At 38.3% G+C, this 18,429-nt stretch overlaps 1 protein-coding gene across 6 annotated transcripts; it reads left to right on the top strand.

The window, feature by feature from the left end:
* The first annotated feature begins 1,846 nt into the window (after window positions 1–1,846).
* LOC134534292 (U3 small nucleolar RNA-associated protein 18 homolog) lies at window positions 1,847–17,595 on the top strand. 6 transcript variants are annotated; one of them, XM_063372627.1, is made up of 10 exons: window positions 1,847–1,923; window positions 3,394–3,595; window positions 6,250–6,390; window positions 7,523–7,703; window positions 8,733–8,918; window positions 9,491–9,691; window positions 12,532–12,700; window positions 13,991–14,289; window positions 16,274–16,413; window positions 17,361–17,595. In XM_063372627.1, exons 2-10 carry the CDS (start codon window positions 3,429–3,431, stop codon window positions 17,383–17,385), a joined length of 1,509 nt encoding a protein of 502 aa, XP_063228697.1. In that variant the 5' UTR covers window positions 1,847–1,923; window positions 3,394–3,428; the 3' UTR covers window positions 17,386–17,595. The 6 variants fall into 6 exon arrangements, with proteins under 6 accessions (XP_063228697.1, XP_063228694.1, XP_063228699.1 ...); XM_063372624.1 differs by having other exon boundaries at window positions 1,862–1,923; window positions 13,966–14,289; XM_063372629.1 differs by having other exon boundaries at window positions 1,862–1,923; window positions 3,380–3,595.
* The last annotated feature ends 834 nt before the right edge of the window (window positions 17,596–18,429 follow it).

Raw genomic sequence — 18,429 nt, 5'->3', positions numbered from 1 at the left:
TATCGTGTTCGTGTTAATCTGATGCAGAAGGTGGGGGTGGATTGGGGACTTACCAAAAAACAAATTATGGGTACGGAATTAAGTTTTGGAGGGCAGTGTTATCTGGGGTACCACAGGACTTTCTACTGGATCCATTGCCCTTTGGCATCATGGTTAATGATATAGGAGAAGGTATAACAGTGGACATGTACATCTTTGCTGATGACTGCTTGGTGATATGGGAGTGCAGCAGTGAAACAATTTCAGGAAGGCTTGGACAGCTTGGAAGAATAGGTGAAAGAAACAGAATGAGGATTAATGCAAGACAGGGGTGATTAGATTCACCAAGAAATCAATGGTTGTTAAGAGAGACTATCATTGGAGAAAAGAGGTAGGGTAGAAAAGTTATCAGACAGGCCTTGGATGTGCTGGAACGAGCACTTATGGGTGGTTGTTGTTATTTGTTAGGTTGGCCTTCAGCGGTTACACCAGTAGCCATAGGGTAATAATACGTCATAATGCAAATCGTAATCATATATCAAATCAAGCAAACCTCAGTAAGCAAATTGATAAACGTATCGTAGTGCAATCATCATAGGCAATCAATTACCATCATGTAAATTGGGACACCCATGCCTTACCCGGGACTCGAACCCAGAACCCCTCGCACTGTAAGCAGGTGTGTATCCGACTACGCTACGGAGGTCGGCATTATGGGTGGAAGTAGTGAGCTGAAAGAAGGCATACACCACCAAAGACCACTCCATGTTCGAGTATGTTGGCGGCAGTGTGGGGCCCTTACAATGCAGAATTACAATACCCCGTCGCCTCCGTCCGACACTGTTGGATCCATCACAGCCACGCAGGTAGCACAGCGATTAACAAAATGACATCGGTGGGTCAAATTATTTTACTAAGAAAGAGCCACCAACATTTAATGTTTTTCCCTCAGAAAATTATTTCGGTGTTGTTTATTATTTACATGTTTTTGTATGTATTGTATTAATGTATCCTCTGAAAATTCTGAGTCGTGACTGAATTGTTTGTAAATGAGTTTTAAGAAACGCAATGTTAAACAAAATAACAAACACCACAGGACTGTATTCTAATTACAATATGGCGTAGCTAAAACCATAGATATAATCAATCTGCCCGTCGAAGCATGAGTTTGTCAAACTTTTGATTGAAGTACATGAAGATTTTCGGGCCATCTTATTGGTTGCAGGTCACATGATGTACGGACAGATGTAAGCGACGGGTTATTGTAGTTTTTTTGCTTTACACATTGGTGTTTGAGATAGTTTGAGGGAGTGCAGAGGAGGGCGTCTAGGTGCAGTTGTATGAGACTTGAAAGTGATGGAAATGTGGACAAAATAATTAGGCCTCCAGAACTAATGAAAAACTGGGCAGGACAGTCTACACTGATGGTGGACAGAGGTTGGTTAGGATGTACCGTACTAGTTACTTTTTTGGTGGGACGGTGGGGAAATCTGGGAAACAAAATAGAGGGCAATATAAAACCAAGAGGGAAAATGCACGAGAAGTCTTTAGACAGAGATGGAGAAAATAAAGATGGGAAAACTCGATATTCGTGAAAATGACAAAGGACTGGAATAATTTAATGAAGGAGAGTAAGGGTAAAGTATGAATGACTGCTTGTCATCAGTCTTGAGTCCAACTGCAACAAGTTTTCGAAATTAAATTAATCTAAACAGCTTAAATTTTTACACGTTTGCAATCTTTCAGAGAGAACACGAATAATAGTTTGAGTGAATTCAATAACGTTGTGTACACTCCGTACTACTACGAGCATATATATTAACGAAACCGTACTAGTTAACCTTACTCTAAGACAAATGCTCTCTTTACTCTATGGCTTAACCTCTTAACTCCGAGCTCTATGGCTAACACATGCTTGTTTTGAAAACTTGAAAGTAACTTCAGGTAAGAACTATTATTTCGAAGATTATTGTTAAGCACAGTCATTCAGGCAGGAATTATAGTTTTTAAGGTTATTGTAAATTGTAGAGATTTTTACAGGCCTGAGCGTTGGACGACAGTTAACAAAATAACGATAATCGTGTCTGAAGACAGAACTTTTAAGGTTAAGGTTTACGAATAAAAGCATCGTGACAGGGACGAGCAGGCGTGCAGAAGGGTTTAGGGCTTGTGGAAGAGCACAAGGGTAAATCTGGAGCAGGGTAACATTTCCATTAAACAAATCCTAAATGCATTTACTTTCTGACTTTTTTTAAGGCCGAGTGTACTGACGCTAGTGGCAGCAGATACTCCGGTTTTTCAATTATTCTGTAAGTGGCGTTGCGATACTTTAACTAATTAACCTTTTTAACGGTTTTTTAGGTTATACATATGTATTACATGTAGCGTAAAATCGGTTACTAGAAACGTTCTTATATTTACCCTAGAAACATCATTTGTTTATTCCTTCTGGTTTCTGAGAAACCACCTTTAATAAATTACAATACAGTAACTTCTGCACCCAAGTGGTCCTGGGTGTACATGAAATAAAGTTTTGATTGTAGAAAGGGTAATATTCTTACAGAAGAGCTTTTAAGTAAAGTAAAAACAAAATTTTGAATACCAATACTTTTTCCGAACACTAGAAATGTAACTGTATTTTCTCTGAAAACAGCGTTAAGAAACCGTCCTAATGATGTCAAATTATTTTAATGTAGCTATATTAACCCAACCAACCATGCACACTATTTTGAATTTTTTTTATGTTGCTACTCTGATGTAATTAACTCAATTTCTCCTAATCATATACACAAACTGATCTACGTGGCAAAGCAAAAAATTAGAGTGGCAGCTTCAATGCACAGGTATCGTAATGAAACCTATTAATGACATGATTTCTCAGAAACCATTATGAATATAGAAACACTGTTTTCAGGGTTAATATAAGAATGTCTCTAGTGTTAAAAAAAAAATATTTTTGGATTTTTATTTTTACTTTACGTAAAAGCCAGTCTGTAAGAATATTACAGTAACATTGTTTTCTCGCTTTTGTTCATTTTGTTAAATATGTAATAAGTACAATTTTTGTCAAAATATTATAACTATCACATGGATATTTGCAAACCATGTTTTTTTTTTCTTATGTATAATCTTTTGTTAAATTAAAAAAAAACAAGAATGTTGAAATTGCCACCCTTTCACCCTCATCTGTATGTGTATCGCCATCTCCCAAGCAGGTGTAGATTGTGTAGCGTGCCGGTGAAGTAGGTGTCGTTACAGCCTCCTGTAGCTCTTCTTGGTTGTAGTAGCTTGAGCACTACTTCTGGTAACAAGAACACTTGGTTGCAGTTAGTTTGTGTGTGGTTGCAAAAGTCTTGGATCATAGATGGTTCAGCCCACATGCACAGTGTGCTGATTGCAGAGTTGTGCGTGCAGGTCCGGGCTGGTCTGTCGTGGCCAGGGTCGCAGCCATGAGGAAGAAGAGGCAGGCCGGATCCACACCAGTGGAGGAGAAGCGGGAAGAGAAGAGGTTCAGAGCTAATTCCGTGCAGAAGAAGAAAAAAAAAAAGTCTACATCTCCTTCGAAAAACAAGTTTCTCACTTTGGGCGTGGGTGATAAAGATGAAGTCGAACTCGGGTGTGTGTGATTTGTATACGCATGGTTTAATCCAAAATATTACCTAGCAAGCTGTTGCAGGGGTAAAGTGACGAGCTGTTAATGGGGAACCCGTGGTTCCAGCATCCTGGTCCATCAGCAGTCGTGCTGGCAGCAGATCAGGATTAAAAAATAGTTCCACATCTTGCTGTAAACCTCGTATAGGAGCATAACAGTCAGAATTAGTGATGGCCCGATATCCAAAAACCCGATACTGATGCCGATATTTCCAAATTTACCGATCCGATACCCGATACCCGATATTCCGATTATAAGCCTATCTCATTTCTAATACTAATTCTCTAAAATTGTGGTTCTGGAGTATTGTTAAAGACAATAATGAAAAATGTTAAATATTAATAAAACATACTTATGTGAATGTATATTATTTTTATTAATTGTAAAATATTGTAAATTCACATTAAATGAAATCTAATAATGAAATTATCATAATGGCTTACAAATAAGCTCTCTAAATTCAAATTCACGAGTCACTGCATGCACTTAGTCCAGTGTCTCAACTGTAATCTACGAAAAATACCATCTGAAAAACATCAAACTTTTGTACCCTTTGTATAATTTCATCACAGTAAACGTCACGCTAGAATGGAAGGTCTTCAATTAGCAAATTTTGTGACATTGTATCACTCCATTTATTTGTGCGAAAACACGTTAAAAATACGTGAAAAGTAATTTCAATACAACTTTGAAACGTACTGCAGAGATTATAAAACCACACATCTTTATTTATGTTATTGTCAATGCACTCAATATAGCCAATATAATACCTTTGCTGCAACTTGCCCTACTTAAACACGTTTCATATTTTAGCTTTTGTAAAACTTGTGTAACGTCTTTTTATAGAACAGCAGTTGGCGACCATGAAACGACACGGAGAGAAAATGCCTGTTATATGAAGCAGCAACTTTATTCTTCTTCATGTTTACTTACGGCTACATCACTTATTAAATTTAATATTGTAATTATTTTCGTTTATGTTTTCAATTTATGTACACTTAGTGAACTTCGAAAATTCATCAAGCCAAAACATTTTGCGAATATCTGAAACGAATAAATATGCACTAATGACTGGGATTTGTGTACACATGGAAGAATTGAACCGTCGGGATGCATTGCAGTTTCAGAAAGAAGAAATAGGCTTGAAATTGTTTCAGTGGAAAATATGCTTGGAATTACTAGGTAATATGGTGACGTGAAGAAAGATAAATTACGCCCGCGGAAAATAAGCTTGGAATTACGGTTAAGGTTATGTGAGAAGTATTATTGGCGAGAGCAAACATCGGTTATCAAAATATCGCAAGTATTTACCGATGTTTGATATTGAAAAATGTGCCGATATTACTAATCTTCGATATCGAATATCGAATATCGGGCCATCACTAGTCAGAATGATAATGATGGATTGATGCCCTCCAACGTAAGCCACTGGGAAGTTGCTTGCTGAGCTGTGAATGACATATTCAGCACTATACATAGCTTGGCACATAACCTTTTTTTATTTTTAATTTTTAGAACTCATAGTCTATAAGAAGTAAATTTTTTCAAACCTCTGACGTGGCTGGGTATCAAACCCGGGATCCTTGACTCACTAACTAACCACTAGTGGGTCAAAATTATGAATTGTGATCTTTTCTGTCTCCCTGCTCTTCTTCATGTTCCTTCTTTTTTCTGTGTGAATCACTGTAAGAATTGGTAAAAAAAAATGTGCCTAGTAGCACTTCTTGGCCGGTGATCAGGTATTGTTAAGGATGGTGGAACCTTACCTTTTGGATTAATCAGATGTTTTCGTACATTAATTTCTAATACAATCAGGGTTGGGAAAAAAAAGTTTCTTTTAAAGAAAAACCAAACAACTCAGGGTTTTTTTTGGTTTAAACCAGCTTTTTTTACTAACCCAGCTTTTTTTTACTATGTTAGTTATTTTGGTTCTCAGCATGTTCAAGTGAAAGCCATTCATCATCTCACTTTCTGCTGATCATGTTTGAACCAGTAAAGTTATAAATCAAAGAACTTAAGTCTAGCAAATCTGCACATCTGACTGGGACTTAACCACAGAGAGGGTATTTCCCCACAGGAAGAGTATTCTCCAAAGAATGGGTGTGCCCATATGATAAACTGGAATTTTTTTAATAATAAATTAATTTATTTCCTTGTTTTTATACTGTCTACATTTCACTAATTAATTTAATTTTACATGATGATTTAGCTGGGTATAATTTACAACTTATTGAGATCATTTAAATGATAAGATCTTGATTAGTATATAATTTTATGTTTCTATAAATCACAAGAAACTTTAATTAGCTGAATTTGTTTGCTATTAGAGTGAAATCAGACCTATCATTAAAAGAAATTAAGATATCTATTTTAAAATACATTATTTAAAAAAAAATTCATTTTTATAAAAACCATTTGGTTTAAACCATTGTGGTTTAAACCAGCCAACCCTGAATACAATACAGTTCTTATCTCAAATATGTGGTTACGACCGTATTACTTCTTGCAGATTGCATTCCCACTGCCTGTCTGTTTCTCTCCCGCACCTGCGATGCAGGCTGACGGTCTGTCGAGAGTCGGGGTGTAACGGCGAGGTGGAACGGTGCGTGTGCGAGCAGGTTGGAGGCGCGCGTGTTCGGGGGCGTGGCCAACGTGGTGGAACGCCTGGCGCCAGACGACGCCAGGGACAGCTCGGACGCGGAGGGTGGCGGAGACGAGGGCAGAGCGCCGGCGTGGCAGGACGAAGACGACGACATCAGGTCAGGGGATGTTGCATCTGTCGCGCGCAGAGCAAGGTTTCACTTTGGTGAGACGTTGGACACAAGTTTTGGAAGTCCCCGGTTTCGAACCCATGTACATTTATCCTAGTTTCAGTTGCGAAATAGTCAATAAACAAAACCTGTCGTCATTTTTTTTCCAATGTCTTGAACTGTGGTCTTGAAAATGTAGCAATTTTTTTTTGTTCTGTTGGTAAGCCTATTGTGTTTGATGGGTTTTTGGTTTTGTTTGAATAGTTTGGCAAATAATATGATGCCATAATGAATGCTTAAAAAAATAAATGGTATTTGCAAAGTTTTCGTGACAAATATTTGAAGGAATTTCTATGCATTTTAAAATCTGACAAGAGAACCGCTTTGTTTTCTGCAGTGTGTGGTTAACATTGTGCATGGTGGGAAGACAGATTTATCAACTCATGAAGTCTGTCAAACATTGTAATAATGTGAAAATTGTAGATGAAGTGTAGTGTAGAATAATCTGTAGTTTTTTTTTGTTGGAAGTAGTAGCAGTGATGACAATGTCATAAGAGCCTAATGTTTTCTAACAAGTTTTTTGCTAGAACACAAATGTCCCAGTAAGCGTAGCAGATCATGCTGACCCATTATTTTCTCAAATGATCTTGAGTTGTGTAGAGACGGGGCAATAATATATAATTTCTTTAATTGTATAGTTTTAATGCACACATTTTCTTTATGGTCTTATAAATGTTAATTCATTTGACTGGAGAATTTGTAACTGAAGTGATTTGTTTTATTGGTGAATTTGTTAGTTTCGAGTTATAACCATTAAGTTTTCCTGTGCAAATGCAACGTATTTACGCCTAATTTAAAGTTTTAATCTTAATTTGAATTGTGGAAAGTTGGCAAGTGTGCTGTACCCGTCAAGGCAGTCGGGGTACGTTGCTGGGTGGTCTAGCCCGTGCGAGCGGAAAATGTGACCTTCGCGGCTGTGGCCAGTGGTTTTCCCCATCCGCACATTCCAAAAACGCTCTCCATTCTCATCTTGTCGCCCCTTCGCCTTCTCTGATGGCTCTTACGTCCACGAGATTTTGGGCCCAATCCCCATCGTTCATCCCGGGAGCAGCGCGTTGACGGTGGGTGTGTTGGCGGGCAGCGCGGAGACGGCGTTCCGCATGCAAGGGCGGCGGGCCAGCGCCGTCAGGAGCGCGACGGGGGGCTTCTCCGAGTGTCTGAGGAAGAAGTTCCAGGCGGTGGTCGGGACCCCCGAGTGGGCGAAGCTGGGCCGGCAGAGGGGCAGCGACTCGGACGCAGAGTCCGACGAGGATCTGCTGCGGGTGAGTCGACTCCCGGCCCTCTCAGCCGCGTCTGAGTTCTGCGAAACCTCTGGCCTGCTTCACTTCCAACAGACCACTCAAGGTTCAGCAGTATAAAATACGAGGAATTCAATCTGTTTTTTCTATCTGTAGTACCCTACTGGGATATTGTTTGTATTAATCAATATAAAAATTTACATTGTCAGCAGTATGAATTTCTTAGAGTAGTTAAAAATCTTTAAAATGAATTCCCAGTTTGTGTTGATTTTTATTGCATTCTGTATAATCATCTTTAATAAAATAGTATATGACTGAACAGAGACAGGTTACTTTTAAGTTAAATGAGTGCGTAAGTTCATACCTGTTTAAACTACAGAAGTGAAAACATGTAAACTTTCATAAATACCAATTAGTATTAGGTTCACATTTCAGATTGAGTCTACATTGTCGAATAATGTTTTGTTTGTACTAGAAAATTCCTTCAAATCATTTAGGTATAGTACAAAATGTAATTTCTTGTATACTACTGTAACATTGTAAGTATTAACATATAAAACATTGACTTAATAATTTTATGTTTTTTATCATTTTCAGTAATTAGTTTAGTTTTTCTGTTTCAATGTAAATAATGGCTGATTGAATGTTTCTGGGGTAGTCATATGTTAGCAATGTGTTGTTTTCTGAATTCAATCTTTTAAAGTAGTTAAAAGATATTAGTACCTATTTGGCTGCTTTGTTAAGTTTTCAGATGTAGTAGTGTTCAAAAAAAATTAATTTTATTAAAGAGCAATTGAAATGCACCGTGTTTCGTGCTTAAATATTATTTTGAGAACACACGTTTTAGCCATTATCACTTGTCTGAAAATAAAAATTTTAAAAAACGAAATGTGGAAACAGAAAAACTCGTCCGCCCCTTAGCTTATCCGTAATGTAAACCGACCAGGCCCCATGCAAAACAACTAAATCATAAAGAACTGGTGAATAAAGAATTGGTGATGTCAGTGAGCATGTCGGGCCATGTAGGTAAGCGCAGCTGCGTTGTGTTGGCAGCGCTGCGGGAGGTTTGTGGTGAAGAAGGGCAGCGAGTTGGGGACCGGGACCATCGACATACAGCGCGTGCGGGACCTGAACGTGCAGACGTACGCGGAGGGCCCGATCATCAAGGCCGTTCAGTTCCACCCGTCGTCCACCGTGGGGCTGGTGGCGGGGATGGCCGGCATCGTGTCCTTGTTCCAGGTCCCGTCCCACATGCCCGTTTCGTCGTTTCAAGCGGCGGGCCAATCAAATTCTCAGATACTTATTATGTACTTGGATTCAATATTCGGAAAAAAAAAGATTTGAAGAAAAATATTATAAAAAAAAAATCAAAAATTAAACATTGATAACCTCTGAAGTTTACAAGGTCAATTTTTTCGTCATACTATTCAGTTGTCATTCCCCCAGGATGATGTATTTGTTACATGTAATGATTAGAGACCCAAAAATTTCGCGGATTCCTCTGGTCTGAGGATAGAATTCAAAGTTATAGGTGTGCTCGACCCATGTTTACTTTCCCATTGGATTGATTTCGTAGGGAGAACATTTTTATCCTTGTTATTTGGCACTACCTGATTCGCTTACTTCTCTCCTAGCTGGACATCGTTGGCTCACGGTCGTAGAGGGGCGTGTCCAGATTAACTGCGGTCCAATCGGGAACACAGTGCGGCAGTGTGGAGGTTTGCATTCTAGCTTGCGACTAAATGAATCCGCGAAAATTCCGTGGCTCTAGTAATGATGCAAATAAGTGATCGTTGCGTGGTTGTCGGCAGGTGGACGGCCACACAAACGCCAAGCTGCACAGCATCCAGTTTGAGCGGTTCCCCATCGCGTGCGCGCGCTTCACCCGCGACGGCAACCAGTTCCTGGCGGGCTCCCAGAAGCACCGCCACCTCTTCTACCACGACCTGCTGAGCGGCAAGACGACCAAGGCCGTGCCCTTCGCTCCCTTCAGCGAGCTGTCCAACATGAAGGTTGTGAAGCCCAATTCACTGTCACTAGCTTGTGGAATTTTTCTCGTTTCAGTTATTCAGGAACTGGTGTTTCGTCATGCTTTCACCTCACCTTGTTCACTATCCCCATGGCGATACCTGGAATACAATCCAGCGTCCTGATTAATACCCACTCATCATCATCATCATCATCATCATCTAATAGCTGCATTGCTTCGAAGAGATGAAATTAATTAGCTTCTTTAATCAAAACTCAACTAAAGATACAAAAAGGAATTTTTTTAAATATTAAATTCAATGTATGTCAATTATTAAGTATGGAGTTAGTACCAAAATGTGTACTAAATAGAGTTTTTTTTTTTTTTTTTTTTTTTTAACTAATTTTTACATAAATGACATTGTGACATTTTGAAAATGCACATATAACCAGTAGTTTGACACTTTTTACAAATTATTATATTTTAAAAGTGCATTACGTATTGGTCAAAATGACACTGTTTTGGTAAAAAGAAGTAATCATTGAACTAAGAAATGTTTTATCTTCGTGAATAAACAGCGTTAATATAAATAAAAACAATAACTCTGAAATCTCCTGTTATGAAAATGATTTTGGCCTAAAAATAAAACCATAAAATCTTGTCTACTTATAAGTTACAGATATTTTGTACATCTGTTTGGTGATAATGTTTACACTTTTTCTACTTCCTACTCACACTATCCCTGTACTTGCACAAAGTCTGTGGATGTAGAAGTGGTACTCCTGAATGGCTGGCAGTGCTGTTAGGCCCAGAGAAAGGCTGAAGGGGACTAATGTTAATGCATGAAAGGCTGAAGGTAGAGGCACGATTATATGGTAATGCGCGATAAAACGAAATAACACCGAAAACCGCTTGAAAACACGAAATAAAACGAAATTATGCGAAATCCGCGATATGTCACGAAATTTCGTCTATCCTGATTATTTACGTTTTTGTTTTACATTCTGTAAAGACAATTCACTATCTTCAGCACAATCAAATATTTCTGACAGTAACTAGAAGCCATATATATTATATGCGACGGTGATTCATTCACGTAATATTTTCTTTAAACGGTAATCTTGTGTACCATAATAATTTAAGATGTTGATAAATATGATAAAATGGCCGCCGTTCACCTTCTGTAAATACAAAAATAACAAACGTCCAAAATATGTTTTTCTAAGATTACGTTTTTAATCTTTAAAATATTACACACTAAAGCGCATTGCTTTTACTGTTTATTTAAAATAAAGTACGTAGGGTACGAAAATAAAATTAACCCTGCTTAACGTAACAATTGTAAATAATAAATAGTACATGTTTATGTCGGTATTAATTTTCACGTGCGTATGTTGGTATTCGGTATGCGTTTGTATTCGCATCTATTTTCCATTGTTTTGATCTTTCCAGCACGGCAAGTTTTTGCGTATTAAGAGGTTAAATTCTTCCTATGTGATTAAACATTTTTGATAATGCCTAAAACGAAGGTTTCTGCCAGTGACCGATCGAAAGAATTTTCCAGCGAAGGATTTTATTTGAGTGATAAAATTTTAATGTGCTAATTCTGTAACTGCAGGCTAGACTACGAGAGACGCGATACGCTTGTGAAACATGTCGCGAGTGAGAAACATAAGCGTTTGAGGCAAAAGTCATCTGTTAAACGACATCCTTGTCTAAGAGTCTTTAATGCCATTAATTTGCTGTTCAACCCAAGAAATGTGAGTAGGATTAGCATAGAAGATGCAAACCTACAGAAGTTTCTGCATAACTTGCCTTCTGTTTCCCAACTTCCCATTGATACATTCATACATGGCTATGTTGCTTTAAAAAAAATAATTGAGGATGAACTTTCATTGCCAGAAACAAGCCTATTTGATGTTGCGAAGGTACTTTGATCCCTTAAAGGGGACTACAGTGAATTTGCTCAAGCCATCAAATGTTGATGCAGAACGTTCATTTTCCAGGTACTCACTGTTAGTTAGTGACAGAAGACAACGTCTCACTCCAGAAAATGCGAAAAATTTAACTATGATATCATTTCAATTAAACTGTCTTAATAGTAACTTCGGAAGTGCTTAATTGTGTAATTTTGTAGTGTATGTGATTGTAATTAAGTCGTGAAATTTTTAGTAGTTATTTAAAAGTTTGAATTTATGAATTTGCAAATGAACTTAATTATCTGAGTTTGCAAATGAACTTAATTGTAATTAGATCATGAGGTTTTAGAGTTTGTTAATATTTGTTTTAATAAATTTGCATGTCGTACAGAAAAGCAAGAAAATTTTGCCGTGGGTATTTTGAGCAAAAAAATAAAACCATATACGTAACACCGAAATCTTTATTTCTTTACACCGAAATTTGTCTTAAAATAACACCACAAAATCTTGACTCTAGCTGAAGGGTACTAATGTTAGTGCATGAAAGGCTGAAGGGGACTAATGTTAGTGTATGAAAGGCTGGAGGGGACTAATGTTAGTGTATGAAAGGCTGAAGGGGACTAATTAATGTTTGTGCATGAAATGCTGGAGGGGACTAATGTTAGTGTATGAAAGGCTGAAGGGGATTAATGTTAGTGCATGAAAGGCTGAAGGGGACTAATGTTAGTGCATGAAAGGCTGGAGGGGACTAATGTTAGTGTATGAAAGACTGGAGGGGACTAATGTTAGTGCACGAAAGGCTGGAGGGGACTAATGTTAGTGTATGAAAGGCTGAAGGGGACTAATGTTAGTGCATGAAAGACTGGAGGGGACTAATGTTAGTGCCTGGTTGGTAGGTGAACCCAGTGTCGTGTGGACGAGAGTCGAGATCGTGAATGTGCACATATGAGCGCGGTGTGCGCAGAACTTCGAGATGTCGCCGGACGGGCGGCTGATGGCGCTGTGCGGTCGCTTCGGCTACGTGCACGTGATGACGGTGCGGTCGCGAGAGCTGGTCGCCAAGCTCAAGATGGACGGCGAGGTGACGGCCGTGGCCTTCAGCCCCGACGGCTCCCGCCTCTACTCGCACGGCGGTCAGTCGCAGTCTCGGCAGTTAGGAGACATTCTCAAACATAATACTGAATTTTAATAAATGGTTTTTTTTAACTTTCATCTTTATATAACTATTGTAAAGATTCTTAGATTATATTTTATATATTTCTTTCTTAGTTATTATACATTTACAAATATTTACAATTGTCAAAATACCGCATGTAATTTGAAGTGACTAGATGCACTCGCATACAAGCTTGCTTTTGTGAGTGCTAAATTTTCTGGTTAAGTGAATATTTTTAACAAAGTGTAAAAAAATGGGGAAATAAATTATTATTATTATTATTATTATTATTATTATTATTATTATTCTTTCATTGAGAATGTTTATGAAAGTCTGTCATGAACCAACCTACACGAGGGTGACCACCGCGCAGACAACTAACATAGAGAGACGCTGAGACGTTTGGCTCGGACAGTATTTAAGTTTTAAATGTATGTAAGTTTTAATTTAGTTAGTTTTATTACATATTTAATATCGTATTTAGCTACCTTATTCAATTTGTTATTCCACTAAGTAAGTTTCTTGTTTCTTTACTTTGTTGTTTACGTACTTACTTAATAGTAGAGACCCAGAAAAATAGTGACTCACAAATTTGCTAAAAATTACTGATCATTACTTAACAGTCGGAAATGTCGTTTAACAAATGTTAAATATGATTTGAGTGTTTTTGATGTGCAAATTTCTTTGTAAATGATTGTAATTGTGAATTTTCATATCTCTTTAAGAATACCCGCTTTTTTTAATATTTTTTATTTAGGAGCTAATGGTGGAAATGATGATAGATTACAGGAAAATCGGTGCAAAAACTTATCTTACCTGTACCACAAATTATGGTGACTTGATGTCAGAAAATTATATGGCAGTTGGAGACATAATTTTTAAGGGGCAGAAGCTGTCTTCTGGGTTGGGGAGGGGGGGGGGGGAATATTTACGAAACAAATACATGGTGTACAGTGTTCAATGCGCTAGCTTTTACTTAAATAATGATTTATATTTAATAATAAAATGATTATATTCACGAAAAAAGTTTAATGTACCTATATATATTATGTTTCAACTACTTATTTACAGTGTGGCAAGTAATAATAAATTTTGGTTGTTTGTACGAGGTATCTGAAAAGGGATGTGTCTGAACGGACGTACACAACATGCTGTTTATTTTTATTCAGTTTAAAATAATTTGTCTTTGAACAGAGAAACATCGATCTGGGCTGGGGAAAGTGTGTAGGTAATGCTGGGCAGGATGCAAGACGGCGGGAGTGCGCAGATGGTGGGCAGGTGTACGTGTGGGGCGTGGCGTCGCGCGCCTGCGAGCACCGCTTCACGGACGACGGCTGCGTGCACGGCAGCAGCCTGGCCGTGTCGCCGTGCGGCCGCCTGCTGGCCTGCGGCTCGCGCTCGGGCGTCGTGAACCTGTACGACACGGCGGCGGCCGAGGCCCAGGTCGCCCCGCGCCCGCTCAAGGCGTTCCCCAACCTGACCACGGCCGCCTCGGCCCTGCGGTTCGACAGCTCGTCGCAGCTGCTGGCGGCGGCCTCCAGCGAGAAGGAGAGCGCGGCCAAGCTGGTGAGTTGGGGAACACTGATGGTTAGGGACGACTTTGGTAAAGCATGTCAGTTAAACGCACAACTCCGAAATGCGAGTTAATACACCATTCAACACCGAAATGTAGCTAAAAAAACACATTAAATCAATCAGCGCGAGGTAAGGAGCGAAACACTGTCGAGCAGTGGCGTAGGCAGAATTTGTGTATGGGGGGTGTTAAGAAGCATGCCCCCCCCCCCCCCCCCCCCCCCCCCCCCCCGTATTAAAGCAGGGGGGTCGGGAGATCCTCCCCCGGGAAAATTTGGATTTTAAGGTGTAAAATAGTGCTATTTTAGCAGTTTTCGGTACTTAAATTTAAATATTGTAATGGTAAAAATTTTATTAATTTTAATATGAAATTTATTTGAGTAATGAATAAGAAATTAATTAAATATTTGGTGCTAAGGGCGGGAGGGGGGGGGGGTGATCCCCTAACACACACACAACCCCCCCCCCCCCCCCCCCGGCTACGCCCCTGCTGTCGAGCCTGACTCCAGTGAGGAGTCCGGTGGAACTTGACGAGACATTGAGTGACTTGCAAATGAACATTTTTTAAGTGCCAGTGATTTGTGATCGGATATTTTTAATTACAGTAATTTAATTAATGTAAATATTAGTAATTAATAAACCTGTGAAAAAACCTCATTGGGCCATCCCTTACGACCTCAGTTTTCCCCATGTAAGTTGTAACAGTACGTTGTTTTCATATGTAACAAATAATCTGTGATACTGACTTAAAATTTTAAATATTACTCTATTTTTATGTATAACATAAAAAACAGTTTAAAATATTTTCAAATTTAAATTTTTATAGTTTTAAGAAAATTCATTCGGCATATAGGGTTCCCCCTCATTTTACACCTCTCTATTATAGTTACAAATACATTTGTCTCTTTCATTTTACTGTATTTTTTGATCAATTTTTGTTGGATTCCTGTTAAGAGAGAAAAAAAAATTCTTTTTGTTAAAATTTGATTGGAAATTTTTTACATATTTGTGTATAATTTGATATTTGGTTCAAATAAAAATATAAAAAAAACATATTCGCAGATATGCTGGATATGTAATTAAAATGGGTTGGTTAGCCAAGGCACTTGGCACTTGACCACATCCTCACCTCTCTCATAGTTTTCCAATTGTGAAATTGTACAGATTACCTCTTGAATTCTATTGTGTTTACATTAGCGATGGGTCAGTAGAATTACTGAACTCTCCCATACCATATTAAGTATTTGTACAGTTATATTTCTGATGGAACGAAGAGCCAGAAATACAAATGCTGACACCTTATAGTATAGTTGACTGGGCATAAAATTCATTGGAGACATTTTGCTGTATGCCGCCATAAGATGATTTGCTTGGAAAGCTTCTTAATGAATGTGTTTCTAGTAAAGATCTAAATAGATTAAATGCTTTTTGAATCCTATGTTCCGTATTTTTGCATGTATGTACGATTTTAATCCTGGTTTTTAGGATCTTAATCCATATTCAGATTGAAAGGATTTGAGGCAGTCTGAGCATGGGCGTCGCAAGGATATCTTTTTTTGGGGGGACTGCAATTGATTTAGTTGTTGAGGAATATCCATCCCCTGGGAAAAAAGCGGGGGGTCCGGGAAAATTTGGGGTTTAAAGGTGCGAAAAGGTGGTTTTTAGGCATTTTTCTTTCCTAAATATTCTAATTATAGTGGGTCGCAATATATAATTTATTTTATATAAAAAATATTTTCAGAGAACAAATTTTGTAAAAACACAGTGCTCACATTGCACCATGCGCAACATATGGGTTATATCACAGAAATCATATTTTTAATATAACTACGAAACTAAATATATTATTGGAGGGGACGAAATTGAAGACTTTTATTATTGGGGGGGGGGGGGGGGTGGTTTCCCCCCCCCCCCCCTCCGGGCCGGTTGCGACGCCCGTGGTCTGAGAGCCAAGCCTGTGCCTGTGTGTGTGTGGCAGGCCCACCTGCAGAGTCGCACGGTGTACTCCAACTTCCCGCTGGCGAGCGCGAAGGTGTTCCGCGTGCAGTGCCTCGCCTTCTCCCTCAACAGTGGCTTCTTGGCCCTCGGCAACAACAGGAACGCAGCGCTGCTCTACAGGTAGCCGTGGTCTCCCGCCCGTCCGTCATTGGCCCCGGCAGATCCGAGACTGACGTGCGCGGTCACGTTCTTAGATATTTTACTGATCAGCATTTTTTCATTTATTTATTTATTGACGTGATAGCGTCTTGTAAATCGATGAACGCCGGCTGCACGCACGAAAAATTAGTCACGTTCCGTCTGAGCCGAGCGTGCAAGAACCGGCCAACCACCGTGCAAGAAAATCTTCTATAATATCAAACAGGTTAATGGGGTTTTTAACTAATTGTTCGTGATTGTATTCAAACAAATTATTTATTTGAAATTTGCAAAAACTGTAAATAATATTTGAAAATTAAAAAGTATGCAGTTTTTCATCAATGTTTTCTTATGACGTCATCACGTAAAATTATCGTCCGTAAACCGACTTTACAGACAACTCCCTTTTTTATTTTTTTATTTCTTCTGTTTTGGTGGGATCTTTTTTTTCTTCTGTAGTTTACAATCAAAACATATTTTGGGAAATGTGACTGTTGCGACACGGGTCAAAACTAAAAAGGTAATTGTTTTACATCTGGATATGCCCTGAGACTTTAGTTGACTGGACTCCTTGGGTATACTGACTCAGTGATTATAAATTTAACGATTTATATGATCTATAGTCATGCATTAGTTATAATCACATGGCATAATTTTAGAATTGCTTTTGTATGAAATAATTCATTCTTAAGTTGTGGTTCTCATCCTGCATAAATTTTTGAAGGCCTTAAATCTGCCCGTGCATAGTTGATGTGCAAAACTGAATGAAATAATTATATTATCAGTAATGAAATGTTCTATTTTGTCACATGTTAGAGCTAAAGGTGACATTCCTATGCGAGTTGTTGATGTGTATGTTCAGCTTCCACATATTTTCGTTAGTATTGTCAGTGATGTGTAACTTGTTGGATTTTATTTCTTTTTTGCAGATTGAAGAGTTTTGGAAACTACTAAGCATTGTCTGTGATTAAGAGGCATTGGTGAATGAAGCTGATGGGATTTGTTGTCACTCGTATGGATTGGTTTTTAACTGTGCATTACCCATCTTTATTGAAATTCTTTGATATAACTCAATTATTTCCAGTGTTGTTGTCAGCCAAATGCTGTAAATTAAAATATTTTGTAAAACCAGTTTTTAAAAATAAACATTGACAATGAATATTTTTCCATTATTTTTATCTCTGTGTATACTATGTATAGGCATACACTTATTCTTAAATAAATTATTTTAAATTGCTATACAGGCTTATAGGTGTTATTAAATAATGTGATAATTTGTAATGCAAGTAATTATACATATGGGAACATAACCTCATTTATATAAATACACTTGAAAAATTTATACACACATTTTATTTCACTAATTATCACAATAAATAAATGTTTTGAAATATATGGACGAGTGTTCTATATCTATCACTAAAGTATGTGATTTAAGAGCATTTTGTATGTATGTATTTATTTATTTTTTATTCTTTCAATTTTTGTTGCATGGTTGCATGCATCATAAAATTTTTTTTTTTTCATAAAGGGCCTAAAGAAGTATAACTTCAAAAATATTCTAGTGTTAAACCACTTCTACGTAATACCGAAACTGAAAATAATTTTCTTGAAAGAAAAACACCTGACTAAAACTTTATTTTTTCCTTTCCTTGAGAGCTGGGACAGATGGTTTTCCGCGTTGCCCCCGGGCTGATTCCCATCGACTCCGGCGCCCCGCGAGCTTACGACTGTTACCGTCCGGTTGTGGCCATTTGCAGTGCAGAAGCCGAGCCGTGCCCAGGTACACATTGCCATTCCACGTTGTGGTGCTTGGCAGTGAACAGATTCTTTTGGTCCCCAACCGATATGCGAATGTGGTGCTCCTAGCGCAGATATCAATCACATTATTCTGGACTGTATATGTCTTACAAACAGAGAACAATTTCTGAGGGGACTCAAAAATTTGCATATCGATTTTCCATTGAAATTTCCGGAGGCGTTACTAGGTGCGCCTTT

This window comes from Bacillus rossius, chromosome 7 (genome assembly GCF_032445375.1).
Source record: "Bacillus rossius redtenbacheri isolate Brsri chromosome 7, Brsri_v3, whole genome shotgun sequence".
Lineage (NCBI taxonomy): Eukaryota > Metazoa > Arthropoda > Insecta > Phasmatodea > Bacillidae > Bacillus > Bacillus rossius.
Note: the sequence above shows the minus strand (reverse complement) of the source record. Positions and strands in the feature narration are given on the sequence as shown.

Coding starts and splice junctions, on each gene's coding strand:
- LOC134534292 (XM_063372624.1), top strand. CDS start 3,429: ATGAGGAAGAAGAGGCAGGCCGGATCCACACCAGTGGAGGAGAAGCGG. Junction 6,391..7,522: donor GACGAAGACGACGACATCAG/GTCAGGGGATGT, acceptor GTTGGCGGGCAG/CGCGGAGACGGCGTTCCGCA. Junction 9,692..12,531: donor GCGAGCTGTCCAACATGAAG/GTTGTGAAGCCC, acceptor CGGTGTGCGCAG/AACTTCGAGATGTCGCCGGA.